This window comes from Camarhynchus parvulus, chromosome 9 (genome assembly GCF_901933205.1).
Source record: "Camarhynchus parvulus chromosome 9, STF_HiC, whole genome shotgun sequence".
In the NCBI taxonomy this organism is placed as follows: Eukaryota; Metazoa; Chordata; class Aves; order Passeriformes; family Thraupidae; genus Camarhynchus; species Camarhynchus parvulus.
This window is the reverse complement of record NC_044579.1, coordinates 5,609,245-5,628,317: the sequence shown is the minus strand read 5'-3', so window position 1 is coordinate 5,628,317 and position 19,073 is coordinate 5,609,245. Positions and strand designations below refer to the sequence as shown.

The 19,073-nt window shown below is 37.0% G+C and overlaps 1 protein-coding gene across 8 annotated transcripts in view; it reads right to left on the bottom strand.

Moving 5' to 3' along the window:
* The window catches only part of NAALADL2 (N-acetylated alpha-linked acidic dipeptidase like 2), a 400,688-nt gene that overhangs the window by 88,050 nt on the left and 293,565 nt on the right, over positions 1–19,073 (bottom strand). For all 8 annotated transcript variants that reach the window (XM_030954170.1, XM_030954173.1, XM_030954172.1 and 5 more), the window contains 3 exons: positions 13,489–13,632; positions 5,145–5,237; positions 789–994 (listed from right to left, as the gene is read on the bottom strand). In XM_030954170.1, the coding sequence (XP_030810030.1) occupies positions 789–994; positions 5,145–5,237; positions 13,489–13,632 (443 nt within the window). The remainder of the gene's footprint in view (positions 1–788; positions 995–5,144; positions 5,238–13,488; positions 13,633–19,073) is intronic.

The window sequence follows — 19,073 nt, the reverse complement described above, 5'->3', positions numbered from 1 at the left end:
ATGAAATTTCAATGAGTGCTGGCTGCTTCTTATGCATGGTAAAAAGCAATTAACTCTTTATTTTATCTACTGTTTTAATTCATTGAACCATTAGACCTGGAAAAGCAGCCATGAAATTCTCTGCCTAGAGGAGTAGCAACTCCTTTAATTAATGACCTGGAGTCTACTTTAGCCATGTATGATCATCAATACTTTTTGAGGTATATTCTTTCAACCAGCTGATTCCCATTCTGTTGAAAGTAAGAGCCCAAGGAATTGTCTGTTTGGGATTGTGTCCAGCTCCTCAGCACAGACCTGTGAGAAATGAATCAGCACTAGCCATGGAGACACTGCTAGGTTTGTTTAATTAATGGAAACTGCAGTATGGTTCTCTTCTTCTTCTCTTGATTCTCTTCACACTAAGCCCGTCGATGAAAAATTATTAAATATTAAACCCTCAAGAAGGTAAAAAAGCTTTTAAGCTCTTTCTGTGCCTCTGCTGTTTTCTGAGGTTTTCCTCCCTCTGTCAAGCCCTGGCAATGCCCTTTTACAGAGCTGTGGAGGGAGCTTCCACCAGGGAGGGAAAGCAGCTCCCAAGGATGCTGTATGTGCAACCTCCACAGCCATGGCAGCATCCTGGCACCTCATTATCCCAGGAATGCCTCAAAAAATGTTTTCCCTGCATTGACTGGGCAGTACATGAATGAACACAGACAGACCTCAGAGGGCAGTTGATGAGCCACAAATTCCACGTGGTAATTTCATATTTTCAGCAGAAGGAACCCTCCCTGCAGTGAGAGCAGTTTTACCTCAGCCCATTCGTAGGAGCCGACGTTGCCCAGGGCTGTTCCTCCCCACGAGCAGAAGAGCAGGGTCCTGTCAGGCCTCCAGCCCCTCCTCACCTCTGGCATCAGGGCTTGGAGCAGGGCTGTGATCACAGCAGTGCTGCTGGCCCAGCCTTGCCCACCATAGCCCTGCAAACTGCTGTGATGGCTACCAATGATGACGTATCTGTCTGAAACGAGGAATAAAAAAACCCAAAAAAATAAAAATCAAACTTTTTTTTTTTGGATACTCAGATTAAAAGAATTCCAAACAACCCTAAAAATTAACTGTATTAGTAGTGTGTAATGTCATTAATGCAACACAAAGCTGTCAACAAAATAGTATATGATGACGTGCAAGACAATCATACAACAATTATACACAAAACTGTGAGTGCTACTTAAAAATGAACTAGTAGATAAATACATGTATACAGTTTCCTAAATTAACCCCCATACCTTTGCCTTCCTTGTTTGTTTATTGCTCTCCTTATAGATCTGATACAGACCATTTTTACAGCCAGGACTAGGTCATATAGACAATCATGCTCACAGTAGAGTGTTATGAAAAAACCACAAAATAATAAGCAGGAAATGATCCTCAATACACATCAGCATCCAAAAGCAAAATAAAACAAAACAAAGCAACCAAAAAACAAAAAACAAAAGGTATGGCAGTACAGTGGGAAACAAAGAAAATACACAAAGTATTAGTACTCCCTCACCTGGAAGACTGTGTCCAGTGCTCACCACCCTATCTCAAAAAAGACATGGCAGAAACAGCAGTGGAGCAGCTGGCAAGCAGATTAGAGATGATCAGGACTTAGCCTTATGTGGAAGGAGACATTAAAATACCGGGACTGCAGGTTTGGAGAGGAGACATGACAGAGGGATAGAGATAATGAATGATACAGATATGGTAAGTCACACCTAGCAGCTGTGTTAATGCTGGAAGAAAGCATTTTATAGAATGAAAAGCAAGAAGTTTTAGCCTGAAATAAAAAATATGCCTATGGTTACTCACAGAAAAAAAAAAGGACCAAAAAACCCCTCACTTTTTTTTCCAGAGAAACAAAATTAAATCTTAATCTCTCAAGGCATTATATGTAACCCTAATATCACTCACAAGGGAAAAAACCCCTTTATTTTACTCCAGAACCAACGATGCGTTACAACACATTAAATAACATGACTGACTGGTGTGACTGAGGCCTGTCAAGAAGTTCAAGCAAGATTATTCCGAATGAGCTATTAAACTATTAGACCTTCTGGGTGAGATGAATCCACAACCCTCTTTGAAGGATTGTTTTCTGGTTTTGCTCTGATATTTTTAAAGTCTCCTTCTGGCCCAGATCTAGACTTTAAAGGTGTTTTTTTTCCTATTTCAGGATATCAAGAGAAAACATAAGAACGGTTATCAGCAGTGAGGAACAGTGATGCCAGACCCACAGCAACCCCTGAGTGTCATTTGGGTTCCAAAAAGTGGAAAAGTTTTCTTTCTTTAACCAACTGAACTCATTCACCTGCTGTCAGTTGATCACAATGCAGCAACAGATTACTGCACAATGCCCGCATCTTGTATTTGCTTATAAAATTAAAATATCTACTCAGTATGTTTTGCAGTGACTGCTGCCTGGGAAGAAGATTAATAGAACACTTTGATTAAAAAAGCATTCTCTATCAAACTGGAGTTTCACCAGCATTGTTCAACAAAATATTTGAACATGTTGTTTAACAAGGAATCAAAAATGCTTTACAAAGAGATGATTTTTTATGTACCTGTAACACAGTATTTTCAATCAACTTTGGGGGTGTGTAGGTATGGAAATGAGAATTTCTTTCTAAAAACAGATATGCAAAGTGTCAACCTAGATTACATAATAATTTAATGTAACAAAATGAAATCTAAATCATATAATTTTGCATCTTGTGTGTTGCACCATGATATGCTTAATTATCGGTTGCATTGACAATGAAAAGACATAGGATTTTCAACTCATTAAATGACAGGAATTAGGAACCAAAATGAATGGCCTTACACGCCTCTAGGTCATTAATGGAAGTGCCACTAGCACAGGGGGATCAGGCCGAATCAGTGCTTGCCTGTATAATAATTTCTGTTTAGCCTGTGTACAGACCATGTGAGAGGAGAGACACTTTATTCAAATAATACAGGATATTTTGATTGAGAAGGAAGCATCAACTTGCTGCTGGAGATGGCAGCTGAATGAGCAGGAGCAAAACATAACAGCTGGTGCCTCCTTTGAAATTCTTCATCTTTGCACACCTCTCCCTCAAACTGAGGCCGAACCCTAAAGCGAATGACTACAGGAAAAGCAGAGGAGAAAGGATGGTCATGCTTGCAGAGGCAGCAGCTATCCTTTCTCAGAATCACATGGCAAAAATGAAAAAAAAGAGAAAAAACTGGAGATAGAGGAAAAAATATCTATCAGATACCCTTGAAGGTGATAAAACAGGATAGTGTTCATGTTAGTGATGGGCTGGACAACAGGGATTTATCATTAAAAAGAGTCTCCTTATCCTGGCTTTTCTTGTTATACATCTCATCTTCAACCATGTCCAATAGAGCTATAAAAGCAGTGTTACGTTTTTTGGGTTTTAAAATGCTACCAACTATCACATTTCATCTACTCCTAATGATTTTAACATCTTAGTTACACTTCAGATCCTTGTTCTTATTCCTCAGATCAAATGCCAGCTAACGTCAGCATTACAGAGATGTGCTTGTCTCTATGTGTGTGTGTTTGGTGGTCTTTAAGCAAAATGTAATAAATTCCACCCTTGGTGATGCTCTGCAGTCTTTCATTAAGCACTAAAGATAAATTTTGCCTTCTTTCTGCACTTCTGTGAACATAAAGGTGAATATTTCATGTGTATGAAACGAGCAAAACCCTATCAAAATGACAGAGAATCAATGCCATGAAAATATCGAGATTCAAAGCAGTTGAGGAGGAACGACTGTAGTGTCAGCCAGGAAGAGTAGAGAAAGAAAAAAAGGTTTAACATTGATTGTGTACAAAATATTACAGAGCATTAGACATTTAACTTGTGCCTACACTAGAAGACACTTGTTATGGCTCTTGTTGAGCCAGACATCCAAACTGCTGCCATCTGGGCACTGCTACTGACTTCACTTTTTATATCTCCTTGGATACCTAAAGTTCAGCATATATTGGCAAACCTCCAAAAAGTAGTTTTGATTAAAAATGTAATAATAAGATGAAAGGTTCAGGTATAGAAGAGATAGAAGACTTGTTAAACAGAAACTGAAGCACACTTTTTATTCCTTTTCTTGCCTCTGTTTTGCAATTCAGAAGACAGAATGTCTAAATGTGGCAGTTTCTGCCTTTCCAACTCCATGACAGCTATTTGCAAAACATTAATAATAGCAGACTGGTAACTTCAAATTCATGAAGGAAATTAAATCCTTCATAGAACTTAAATTCACTGTGCTAATTGTTTCCTCTGTTGCTTTAAACAAGCCAAAAGTCTGGTGAGAAGTATACAGTTCTGCATGCACAAAACTGAGTTGTTAGTTCACCAACAGGAATAAAATTTTCTCCACCTCCTTTATTCCATTACTTAAAATATGAAATGACTGGCCTACCCCCTAAGGGACTGTAAATAAATTTCCATCATTTCTTCACAACCTAATATGAGAGTATTAAGGCAAACATGATGCTGTTTTGATGATCATCTGCACACTAGGAATTGTTTGCACTATTTAAGTAACCAGCAACAGCATTCATTCATGTTGCAGAAAACCTTCATCCTTTAGGTAAATTCACTAACTAATAAAATAATCTCCAAATGATTTTATGATATCCTGATGATAACATTATTTCTGTACAGCATCAAAGGACAGAGGGAGGTTGTGCTTTATGTCCCAGCTGCATTTAGAGTTCCATTGTTCAACCATCACACATAGAGAACAGTAATTATTATTCATAGAATTGTATAAAACTAGCTTAAGGCATGATTGAGACACAAAATAAGGCTGCAGCAAATGTTAAAACCATATTAAAATTAAAACCATTGAACAGCTGCTTGTACAAACTACTGATACTCTCTGTGCTCCATGTGCAACACCTGCTGCTCGTGTAAAAATATGCTTTTTGTAACTACAATATCCCCTTCAGATCATTCTCTGTTTAACCCTCATATTCTGTCTTGTCACAAATCACAAAATGAGCACAAAAAAAAGTCTTTTTCTCTCCTCTGTATTAGTGAATTATCTGGCAAAATAGGATCCTGATCCCAGCTATGACTCTCACCCATTGTGAAACAAATAATCAATACAAATGACAAAAAGAAACTTACCAGGAAATACAGCTCCTTTTAGATATCCAATGACATTAGAAATTGTCTTGTAAGTTGTGACAGACTGAATGTTCAGACTGATTGTTTTTTTGCCTGTTAAAAGACAAAAAAAAAAGAAAATTTTGAACTTATTTATCCAGCCAAGAAACGTATGGGCTGAAGACATAAATTCCACATACACTAAAAAAAGAATTTAAAACGAGGTTAAGAAAAACCTGAATAGGAACCACAGATTAAAACACAAAATATTACATTATTTTCTTAGATCCATTTTAGCAGCATGATTCAAAGATGGAATCTCAAGAGATCTCTGCTCCTTGAGTTAAAAGATCATTGAATTCACTCAATAAATGCTGCCAGAATACAACAGAAAAAGAAAATTTGTAAGAGTAGGATTTACATAACTGTGATAACAAAATTTGCCTTAAACTTGATAGATTTTTCTCACCTAATCCTTCACCTAGGTCCATCTATGAATAACATTCACGAAATTATACCTGGTTTATATTACATTTTCTTCTGGAGAAAAGCCCCTGTGTGGAATCAGATGGGAGCAGTCAGACCTCCCCACAGCTTCGCCAGCACAGCCTTTGGCGATGCTCTTGTGAACATGTGCCAACAGAAGCCATGGTTTTTGGCCTAGCTGGCATCAGATGAGGAAATGGTGCAAATACAAAGGCAGAACGATTTCAAAAGCTGCTAAAATGTAAGGAACTTGCCAGTTCTGCCACACCATTTGAGACTGTAGCACAGAATAAAGGCAGACTAGAGCAAATATCTGAGTTTAAATTGATTAAAAGAAGGTGGGACACAATAACCACAGGAGTTCCTGCAGTTTGTGACTGTGGAAACCAACCAACCAACCATGGGGAGCTGCTGACACCTTCCAAATATGAAAACATAATGTGTGAACATCCAGCTCATCTGAAAAGTCATAACTTCTATCCAAGAGAAATGAAAATGTCTTGCACTGCTTGAACTCAAGAAGCAGCAGCAGTGTGACAATGAGCAGTGGCTGAGCCCAGACCTGCAGGGGGATTCTCCTCCATCCATGAACGCTCCACCCCTGGGGCAGAAATGTGCCTGAAGCATCTCTGGGACACAATTCCTCCCATGTCCATATCCCTACTGCCACAGACCACAATTAAAATACTCCACAGATAATTTTGCTCTCCATGTCCCAGGCTATTATCCTCCCATGGATGCATTTCTAACAATTTCTTCCAAGGATTTGTTTCCTGAGGTGCACAGAATATGTGAGTGGGGAGTTTACTGCAACACGTGAAACAAAAACAACACATGGTTACTGTTCTTCAAGGTTCATTTGCTGGTTCATACAGTAAATTTACTTCAAAATCTTCTTAAAATAAAATACAATATATTTTAATTCACTCGTCTTCATTGGTATTAAAAAAAAACAAGTGAACTGCTAGTGTTTGTTAAAAAATTAATTAACAATAGTTATTCTATTTTTTATTCAGAAAAAAACCTCTTCAGTTATCAACAGATGTGTCTTCTCTATGACAATTCTGGTTTTGCTTGAACAAACCAGTGTAAATGCAAACCAAGCAGTTAATTAAAAATAAACCCTGGCACATGACTTTCCAACAATCAGTCACAGCACGTGAATATTTTCATTTGTCACATAATTAACTTTGCTCATCTGATGTAAGTTACTGTATTTTAAAATAATTATTAATGCCATGTAAATAATTGTTTGTTCAATAAAATCACGGATATTATTTTAGAATTTAAAAAAAAATCATTAAAAAATAGTCCAAAGGATTCCCAAAGGGTCTTTTAAAACAAGTGAAAATAGCTCAAGCCATCTATGTTGATTAAGCAGCTTAAATTTAACCTAAATTATGCAAGTTACTTCTTGCTGCTGTTTCTCACCTACAACCATTCTGGATCCAATTTACTCTTCTTAAAAAAAAGATATTTAAAGTCAAAACTGATCTCCTTTCCTTTTCCTACAACACTTTAGATGTTTGTTCCTTTAGGGCTCTTCTCAGACAAAAAGACGATAAATCCTTTTGAAGACAACTGACTTCACTGTTTTTCCTTAATCAACACCAGCTATCCAGTCTCTAACTGACAATAAAGACACAGAAAATTAACTTCTGGCAATACCCATATTCTCAAATCAGACACTCGAGTTAATAGTCATGTAACACAGTAGTCAGCTTAGAGTGACTTGGGCTTAAAGGCTTAGAACACCAGATGAAAAGGCTGAAACTGCTCTTTGGAGTATACAGCAGAACCAAAATTTAATCCCCTCTAAACAGTTCTGACAACAAACCTCTTGTCCTAACACTGTATTTTAAGGATCTTGACAACTTTCTCTTTTTTTTTTTTTCCTATATTCCCTGGGAAGGTATGAGAAGACTTTACCTTAACATTATTCAGGATACACTGTCCTTATGTAAGCTAAAAGCTACTTCTGGGATAGAAGAACACAAACATATTTACTGTTATCTTTTTTTATTTATTTCTTTCCTGACCTGGAACTTTTAAATTGTCTCATACCAAATGACTACCTTCTCCTCTGACATTTACACAGTTATTTTTAGAAATCCATGGCTATGTTTCCTCTCATTTGATGGATAATTTTAGTACTTCAGATGTGAAAAACCTATTTGCAGTAGTTATGTTAAAAGAACATAAGTTAGGCTTGTTTCTTTTTTGTTTGGTTTTTTTTTTTTACTTTTAATTTCATCCCAAGCTCATGCATAGAGGAGTATAAGCTTGAGTCTCATTTTTAAGTATGTTGGTTAAATTACTGAATCCCGATCATGCTAAACACTTATCATCAAATAGCTTTCTGAGCATTTGAGTACTGGATTTTAAAAAGCATCTTTAGGAACTCAGATTTGAAAACTCATTTGACAAGATTTTTGCTAATCACTGAAAAAATTTCGCTACATGCACACTTAACAGAAGTATAGAAAAATGAAGTATTAACTGAATTTAAGGATTTCAGCAGAACTCCTGGATCATAAAACCCAAAGCTATTTCAGTAGACTGCTGAAATAAAGCACATTAAGTAACTTCAAGTAATGCAGTTTTTGAGATAGTTCCTGTTGAAATCAACACCTAAATAAATGTGAATCTGTCTGAAATCACAACTGAACTAGAGATTTCAAACATCATCAAACATCCATGCTCACATGACTCAGGGAACACTAACTGAGCTGAAGTAATCAGCATAAAACTGCACTTGACACATCATCATGTCAATTTGGGACCAAAACCTAATTTACTATATATTTTATGTCAGTTTTCAAGTACAAACACAGAACATTAAGTGAAGAAATATAATCATCACACACATTTATGCAGCACTTACAAAAAACACTAAATGCAACATGGCATACATAGAAAAGTGAAAAAATATAAAACAGTATATACTTAATAATGAATATAATCTCAGAAAAATATTGCGTGATGATATAAAATATGCAAAAATCAATACTGAATCTATGCAATGTGCAGTATTGATGAGGTATAAAACTATTTGTACAGCAATGTGTCAGAACTCCTAGCCAGATGTCCTTGTAATGAAAAACCTTCACCTTTTTTGTGTATAAACAACACACCATCTAAATCTGATACCTCTAATAGTTTTCCCAAATATATCTCTATTTGATTAATCAACTATGTTGACTACTGACAACATATTCTCCTTTTTGAGCAAATATTCATAAATCTTGAGTCTCCAAGTCTAATCTTAGTATGAAGAGCTTAATGAATAAACTCCTTGGTATTTGATCATCGTCTTTTTTGACCTACAATGAGGAATCCAGAAATAAAACTCTTCAGATGAAGAGTTTTTGAAATAAGAAATGCCTAGAATAAAGTTCTTTAAGGAGGCTCTAAACTAGGGTGGCCTAATGTGATACAGAATAAATGTGTCACAGTCAACATCAAAGAGAGCTGAAAATGCTTCAGATGGTAGAGTTGAATTTCATAACCTCAAACTACTTTCATTCTTTACCTGCTTTATAGCAATCAAAAGCAAAGCATCACACAGGAAAACACTGGTGCAGAACAGAATTCTGAAAATATATCTTGATCATTTACAATTCTGGTAGAAAAGCTCTCTAGGCTTCAGCTGGGAGTAGATGGAAGATATATAAAAAATGGTTCACACTGTTCATGCTTAATTCTTCTTATGAACTTCTGTTTAAAAAAGGAACAGAATTTAAAGTGATCATGAAAAGAAAATCTGAGAGTATTGGTATAAATGTCTGTAAGTTTTCATATAGATCAGAGCTCCCTATTTAACTTGTTCCTCTTTCAAATGCGACTAAGAGACATCTGCAGAACTTTGTTCTCTTTCTACTCTGTTCTGTACAATGACTCCAGATTTGGTAGATACAATAACATGCACTGCCACACAATCTGCTGGCATCTCTCTCTATTTGCTTCCTTGGATTCATGTTTAGCATCGTCCAAATACCCAGAAATCATGGTATTGTTTGCATATTGATATCAGAGTGTGAGATGGCCCAGCCAGAGTTTATTAAATATGGGAGTCTTTATTTTCTCTGACAGGTAGCAAACTACCAAGGAGAAACACATATAATATTATCACAAGGCTGTAGTTTAACAGGAGGAGATATTCACTTTATCACTCCATGCCCTTCCTCTGACTGAAAAGAAGACAGACTTGATTTGCACTAGTGCAGCACTTGGCAGAGAATTTTATTTATCTTGGATGAGAATCGTATAATATGGAAAGTAACAGACTCTTCCAATTATTCCTTTCGTATAATTAATGATTCAAATTTCACATGATCAGAGTTGACTATAAACTCAGTATAATGAACATCTGACACGTGCAACTACATAAAATAGATGTTCAAAGTCTCATAAAAATTCATTGTGTTGCGCTGCACCCCTTTCCAGTACCAGTCAGTTCTGGTTATCTGTTCCACTCACCCATTTTGTCAGAGGAGGTAGATTTGTTTGCAGCCTACAACAGAGCTCTGCACTGCAGTCACTGTGATGATTCCCTATTGATCAGTGACTGTATTTTGTAGACTAAAAAAAGGTTACAAAAGATCAAACGATTCTGCCTAGAAAAGCATTTTGATCTGAGTAATTTTACTGTCTGCAGCAGAATGCTGGGAGTCTTTGTGTACCTGGCTCTATTATTCACACAGTGCTTGATATCATTCAGGTTACTTAAACTATTCATGCCTTGCTTTTATAATTTTAGAAGTTAAAGTATAAAAAAATTACACCTATTGCACAGGAAAAGACATTAGCAGGTGGTAAGAAGTGGGATGTTTAAGTGAGATCACTTGCATTTACACTTCCTACCGACTGAGCTGCCACACCAGGTCACACCAAGTGACCACACAGTCCTCATCTCCAAGAGTGACCAGCAACATAAATGCGGAAAAGAATGGAAGAATAGGATGAGCCACAGAACAGGAGGATGCCCCAGACACCTGGAGACTGATCACTACTGAAATCCTGGATCTTTCTCACCTTCTCTCTTTTCACACATTAATCAGGTTGAGTATGAAAACTGACACTTAAAACCAAAGGGGAAAATTACACCCGTAACACTGTGATGTGTTTAAATAGCAGGCGTCCAGGATTTCCATTCAAACCAAAGTATATGGTCATTAGTGTCAAAAACCACTTTGTATATTAATTGCCATGAGATAGATTTACATTAAATGCTCAAGAGTTTAATTGAAAAAGGGTAATTTGTACATTACTGCAATCTCCCAAATAGTGGGAAACTTAACAGCAACAAAGGCAGTTCACTGTACACAGCAAGACTTCCCTCATTTATGTTTATAGGAGTGCTTTAGTTTTACAACCACCTTCACAATGTTCTAGCAAATATCCTAGCGAGATTTTGTGAAAAAAAAAAAAAAAAGAAGCTTCAAAAGTTTACAGTTTCTCTATAGAAGTTCACTCTGAAATTCCCTCTAATTGCCTATCTTTGGGAAAAAGTTCATGGGAGCACAGAATTTCAGATTAATGAGGATTAACAATAATGTACCATACCAAACAAAAAGCAAATCTAATCACTGACTTCATCTAACACCAAATTAACAGCTGACTTCAATTCCCACTATTTGCTTTGTAGGTCCTGAGCACTCAATCTGTGTGGGATGTTTGCCTCCATCCTCCCACTCCCTCTGTCACATTTTGTCTCTTGAAAACTGCAAGGCTAAGGGAAAAAAAACAGCAATGTGAGAAAACTATATATAAATGTTTAATCATTACTGATGAATCTGCTGTTCAGCTTTTTGAAACATAATGATGAGAGAATGATGATCATTTTATCTTAACAAATTTCAAGCCAACCAATCATCTGAATTGCTCATTCACCTCTTTTGACAGATAAATGATGAGTCCCACGTCAGAAGTGAAATCACTCTCTTAAGCTTCTTCAAATCAACAGGAAGACTGCAAATTCAACCTTTGCTCTTCTCTAATGCATTGCTGTCCTCAGCATGATCTCTTTAGCTATTACTAGTATTAAACAGTTCTACACCATTTCTTATCATGAGACCAGGCTTTTATCTCTTCCATTAAGGCTGCTGCTGAATAACAGCACACTCTGTGCTCCTGAACACCAACAGCTTATTCAAGGAAAAATATATTATAATACATTACAGAATTATACAAGGTTTCTTCTTCTAGTCCCTATTTTTTCAATAAATAAAGACTTTTTAAAAAATCCCCCATGGATTACTGTGGTTCAGAAGCTTTACATGAGATCACACACAAGCTGTTGTGTTCACCCAGAGTAAACCAGACATGGACTGCCTCTCACTAGATTGCTGGCTTGGAATATTCTTTCTTTCCAGAAATTCTCCTCTCACAGAATTCCTGTCTTCTCAGGGAAATAAAACAGACATGCCACACCTGTCACAGAAAAAGTAGAGTAAGCTGCCCTTTGGGGTGATTCTGCCCTGCAGCCTCCAGGCAAAGCTTTCTGAGAAACAGACGTTGTGCAGCCTTTTATCTTTCTAAAATGAGTGTCATTTTCCAGCCCAAATTCAGGCTTTGCTCCAGGCACTTCAGCTGTTGGAAAATCCTTCAATACTAACAAGCTTCATGCAGCCTACCTGGAATGGTTAAGCCCTTGTTCCTTCCAAAATGGCCTCTTCCCCTTTTCTACTGCTTGTGGGGACAATAATTTTTAAAATTAAAAGTTCATTATTAAAAAATCTAGTCAGCCATGCATGGAGAACAACTGTCCTGCCTAACCACAATAGCTTAAGCCATGAAGCATGAGGTCTTCTGCCTTCCTTTTTAGTATGTATAACTGCAAATGCTAACACAAGTCATAAAATTAATCAACCTTTTTTATGACTTGTTGTATTGTCCTCCTATTCCACAATAACTTTCCAAAAGCAATAAACAAGGCATACAGCACATGATACTACATTGGTTGCCCTTAGAATTTGTTTTTACTGTTATCATCACTGTGTGTAGCACAGGATACAGTGGCTAAATTAATTTGCCTCCTCCTTTCCAAGACCACAGTTTCAAATCAATTCATTTAAATGGGCCTTATAATGAAATAAACATTTTTTTTTCTGGTAAAAGATGTACAGGTAAAAAACAAAACTGAAGACTGTTTACTGAAGAATTACTGTTTAAACATGTACCTCATCTAGAATGTTCTCTGGAAGATGTTCTTCTGGGGAAACACTGTGTTGGAAGACAGTAGCACCAATATCAACTTATGTCAGCAATAAGTTTTTTCAAGGAATAATCTGTTTGACTTTGCTAATGGCATTATTTCTAGGGAGATATTATGAATGCATTCATCTGGCTCTACTCAAGGTATTTTGTTCTTATCATGATGCCTGTTTTCCTGGTGAAAATTGGGAGAAAAAGCTGCCTGAGGGTTCAGGTAACAATACACTGTTTGTTCTATACCATATACAAATTAAGGAACACATTTAGAATTTAAGTGTTATCATTCCAGAAACAGAAAAAAATCCCCACAGAATAATATAGCTACTGATGTCTTAATGTTAAAATCACATTATTAGGAGTACAGTAAGGCCTAACAAACCATACTGCAGCACTAACAAACCTCCCTAGTGATGGCATCTACACAAAGAAGGTTCTAAATCAATATTAAGAATTAGTGCTCAACGCCTTCTACTTTTTTTTAAACCACAACTTCCATCTATCAGATTTTAGGAGCAGAATTTTTAGACTGTTCATAGCCTCTTCTAGAAAGCATCTAAGCAAAACACACCCATAATCAGCTAAACCTTAGTTGTATAGCTGTAGAAAGTGGATTTGGAGCGTGAGAGGAACATCCCAAAGGTGAAGTGGATTTGAAAAGCATTACCTGCAGCTGGCAGGTGGAGGGGTGTACACCTGTCTCTTTGGGCAGTGTCCTCAGGCAGGGAAACAAGTTTTCTGGCCAGCAGTGCAGAAATTGGTTGTACCAACAGTGTTGTGAGGTTCAGTCGATTCTGCCTGTAGCTTCCATCTTAAATGACAGAAAGGGAAGAGCAATTTAGGAAATGAAAATTACATTTTTCTCCTTCATAAACCAAAAACAAAAATGCAAATCTCTACCACACAAGTCAAAACAACTGATTTAGATAAGCAGCTATTGTTTTGTGTTTATAGTACTGAAAAAAAAAAATTAAATAGCTTCTTCAAGAACAGGTAGTACAAAATTACATGTACATATCATGGTATCTGGGCAATAGTTCCACAAGAAAGAAACTGTTAAATGAGTCTGAGCAGATATTAGATTGTGAATTAAACACAACAAATTAAATTGTGTGTAGTTAAAGGAATCACTGAAATATGGAAGTACTGATCGGCAATAACTTTCAAATTCAAGTAAAAACTGAACAGCTGAAGGAGGTCTGGAATAAGAAGGTACTAAACAAGACACATTGAGTGGAGGAAGGTATGGACCAGAAAACATCAGAATGCTTCATTTACAGCTAAAACATCTTAAGCAGACATAGCATAAACCTCTCAATATCAGCAGTTTCATGCAAAGTATTAAAATCTCCCTTTAACAGAAAAAAAAGTGAGTTTGTATACACCTGCCTGTCTAACACTTGATCATGGAAAGGTTTCTGATGAGATAATGAAATATTTTGGGAGACCAACTGACAGAACTGTGGGGAAAAATAAAAACCCAACTTTGCACACACAAATGCTCTGAAACACTTCAGGAAAAAGCAGCTGTTTTTCTCAGTTATTTCAGATGTACTTGGGGATCACCTCTTCCCACGGAAAGCAGGAACGCTTCTGGCAGATGAAAATCCCACCATGGAAAAGGTGGGGAGGTTGACAGCCTGGACAGGACACAGCTCCAACACAGCCTCACAATGTCCCTGCCCCTGCTGAACCATGTCCAAACCTTCAACCAGAGATTCAGAATACAAGGCCTCTCCCCACGACCTCTGTGAAACAAACTCTGTATTTCCTGTCAACATTGAGTTCTTTACTACCCAAAAGCATCCTTTAAATTCTCTGGGACTGCAGGCACAAGGGGAGGAAGCTATCAACAATCAGCAGCATGTTTCAAATAAATTTCTATGAAACTATTACCAGGACTGTTACTGAAACACAGTATAAAGAAAAAAAGAAGTCTAGACCCATTCTCAATTTTTCTTTTTTTGTACTAGAAACTCCTGAAACTTTTTATAGTACACCTTTAATCCTAATGAAAAAATTGACCAAAGGTGTATCATTTCATTATGGAAAAACAAAAGGTGTTGCTCATCTTTAATACTCAATGGCAAGGTGATCAGTGCTCAGTTTGAAAGAATCAGACAAATTCTTCGGTGGAAAGGTAAAGCTGGTTCAAAATGTAACTTTAAAAAAAGCTTTGTCTCATCAAAGTTGGTCGGGGTTCAAGATCTCAAAGTTGTCACATCAGTAAAGTGACAGCAAAATCAGTTTGGTCAAGCTTTGAGAGTCTGTTTCTGCACTCAAAAAGAATCCTAAGAAGTCCATCAGAGATGTGCAATTGAGACATTATTTTCTTCCCAGTGTTTGCCAATCTGCAGCCTGTATTACAGGGGCAATGAAGCTCAAAACATTTCAGATGAGAAAAATCTCTCCTTTCTCCAGTTACTCACAACTTGAGCTTCACACCTGAATAACCTGTGAAAGATACACTTTCAGAAACAACTTACAGGAGAAACCCCTCCATATTTAACAATGAATCATTTTACAATAGAAGACGGAGTTTGAAGTGTGGGAGAAAAAGAAAAAAGAATCTATAGAAAGGCAGATTTAAGTTATCTGAGCAGATTTATCTGGAAGAAAATTTTCTAATAGGAGGAATTCATAAAGACTTGACTAGGCAGGTGACAAAATCTCTTTAACTGAAATCTTTTTAGAGAAAAGTGTAAGCAAACATCTGTCAGGAATGATGCAGATATGGCTGATGCCCTCCCTAAGGGAAGGTGCTACATTAGACAACCTCCTGACATCTTTTCCAGACCTAAATTCTATAAAATTCTCTAGGAACTAAACTTGATGAACTCCTAACAGAGAAAAAAACACTACTGGAAATAATACTAAAAAAATGCTTTTTAAAAAAATAAGAAAAAAAAACCAAAAAACCAACAAAGTTTCCTTTCCTCTTCCAGGCATTTATTAACTGCCCCTTGTTAAGGAGGCTGAGAAAAGCAATGTGCATCATGACCAGATTTCAAAAGTGAACTATCCAAGACCAATCTCTCCAGCGCACATTTAAAAACCTGGAGATTTCCAGGGCTGCTACTTAAAGCCTAATCATTCAGGTTTAAAATACTCATGGGCTTGGTGCTGTAGTGAGAGTGAAACAGAGCAGAGTAACTTCAGAAAGAAACCAACACACTGAAAGAACTTGGGGATTCTTGCTGGCACTTTCTCTTCTGGAAGCCAAACCCTTCAGAGCACAGAGAGCTTTCAGGATCCGTGGGAACAATGAATGCTTGAAAGATAATTTAAATTTGCCATTTTGCTTCTAATGAAATTTAGTTTTATAGCATGAAACTCTTCCAAGAAGCAGAATTCCTTCTTCTCTGCAAGTCTAACAATGTGACTGTGCCAGGCCTATAACCACTATTAATTTCAAAAAGTCCCTGGAGAACTTACTGTAAAGCAAGGAGGAAAATACAGTAATCAATTATTAAGTTAATTTTAGGAGCACAAAAAACAGGCAATCATTAGAAAGTTTCTTCACTCAACCTACTGGTACTGACAACATGCTCTGGGATTTCTGAATTTAATGGTAACTGCTGTCCCCCATACCCTACACAGTTCTGAGCAAAAGAACAATTTTATCTTCATGTCAATGACTTTTTGAAGACTGACAAACCAGAGTTTTAGTCACAATGTCATACTTCTGTAGCCCAAATATATTGCTCCACCAACTGCTTCCTCAGTATTATGGAAAGAGTCTTTTATTTGCATTTCTCTGAGTTTTGTGTTATATGAATCACCTTTCTTTCATTTTTGTTTAAATTCCAGGTTCAAAGACAGATGGGAAAGAACATTATATTTCATCAATATGTGTTTAGTCAAGGCACCTTCTGCCAGGATCAGATAAAACAAAAAGTTAACAACTAAAACGGTCTAAAAAGCTTAATGACAGAATTCATCAAAATAATTCCTTCTATGACCTAAAACTCTGATTTAATGATTTTCCCCCAAAAATACAGAGAGCAAAAAGTAGTCTGAGTGAACTCCAAGCAATAATTGTACGTACCCACGTCTTTGACTTTCTGCTGCATTAATAATACAGCAGTATTAGTTTTGAAATATCTGAAGTGAATGGCTCATTAATTTTTCACCTTAAGCTTAATAGAAATTTGACAAACAGTTTTATGCTGAAAATAGACACTCAAAGCAGGACTTTTCAGCTCGTGATGGGAATAAATTAGAGCATAAAAGACAGACTAGTGTGCATTTGGTCAAATAAGATGGTTTTGTCACTCAATTCCTGAAGTGAACAGTTAGTGCAATGCATTCCTGTGAAAGAGGCATTCTTACATTTGCTCATTCCCAGTGCACATTCTGCACTGTCCTTTGTCAGCACTTGATCTTGTATTAAGCATGACAAACCCAAAGATGTGTAAACTGACATGTCATAGGCACTTATGTTATTTGTGCTTTGAACTTGCACCCAGCTTCCCCTCCACCTTTGTTGGTAACATTCAACAGCTGTTAGCTCCCACTGGTTGTCCTGCAGTCAGTCACAATGATCTATTTCTCTGAAAAATCAGGTTATCTGGGGTTTTTCTGGCTTTCACCTAACCAAAGACAGAAGCTGCAAGGAGCTGGGCAGCACCTACAACAGGAAGGCTCTGGGTACTGAACTCACCAGCACTGCTCATCACCATAATTTTGCTAAGCAGCAGCTACTTGATTAAATCTTCATCTACCGCAGCTTGCAATGCAGTCCCTATGTCCATTTTTAAGACAGACTCTTCTAACTCAAAAAACAGCCTTCAGTTAAGGCTACACATCTCATTTAACCTCTGCTAGACCCACCTGCTACACCACACAAAGTCACTGACATATTTTTTGCCTTCCTAAATTTTATCGCTGAAAAAAGAAAATCATTCTAGCTGTTTTTTCTTGCTGAAAGTGAATAGAGTCAGAATATTGACCCAGAAAAACTGGTGCTGTTCTGCAAGCAGTTGTGAACGGGAAATTCTGGGAAAGCAATCCCCAACTGCTCACCAAAAGTCACATAAAGGTTTTCCTGCATATTAAGTCAAACAGAGACCTCTTCCTCTAACAAAAACAGTGCTGAACAGTCCAAGGTGTTTAAAATGGAAGTAAGAATGGATTTTATTAACGCCAAGGAGAAGACCATAACTGTAGACTTTAAAATATCAGCAAGAAAAAAAAAACTGGCAGGGAAAGAAGTTACTCAAGAGGAGCAGAATCTGGAGCAAGTGCCTATGGAGTAGAATTGGTAACAAGCAGTTTCCTGCTATGTCTTTATTCACTTCTCTATGAATTATCCACTAGAATTGCAATGTGGAACATATGCCAGTTTTGAAGCGCTTTGCTTCACTAGCCACTGGTAAAAGTATGGAGGAAGAGAAAAACATTTGCTTCTCTTACACACACACAAAAAAAAAAAAAAAAGAAAGAACTTTGAAATTCTGCAACCAGGGATTTTCACAACAGCCAGATGATTTCAAAGCAGCTTTACAGGCAATTGGAGCACGAGATGATGAATCACAACAGCATTGTGCGGCAGCTTTTGCATTTCAGGATGCATGGCCTCAAATGGACAGGGGATGCTCAAAACTATGTAGTGATTGGAAATATGGGTGAGGAAGATGGCTGTGCCTGTGAAAGGTTTAGGCACATTTACAGAAAACACAGAACTGAAAGGCAGTGAGCATCACCTCGAAGAGAGCCAAGCTACTGAGCGTTCTCAGAGAGGATCTAAGAATCATTTTTCACTTTGGTCTTAGCATTGAAGATAGTTAAAAAGAATTCTTTAAAAACACCTTTTTAAAATAATCACATTCTCATGACTTTAGGAGTTGCCAAAGGGTTTAAAAGAAAACTGAAAACACCATACCACCTGTGATAAACTCCCCAAATAATAATAATACATCACTGATACACAAAGAAAACCAGAACTCTACAGAAATACTGGTTTGTTTTACAGAGTATATTCATTGTATTCTGTTTACATAACATTTTGTCAGTAGAGTGGATGCAAATCTGTGTGTGTATTACTCAAGACTGTTTCTTTAAACAGATTTCTGCTGTCCTTAAAAATAAACCTAAATATTCTATAGCTAATACAGAAAAAACCCCAAACCCTCCAGAACTTGCTGTCATCTTTTTCCCTCCCTCACAAGGAAATGTGCTTAACCACCATGAAAGACAAAACAAACATCACTCCCCTCTCTCTCACTGCAAATCATTCTTGTCTTAATGCCT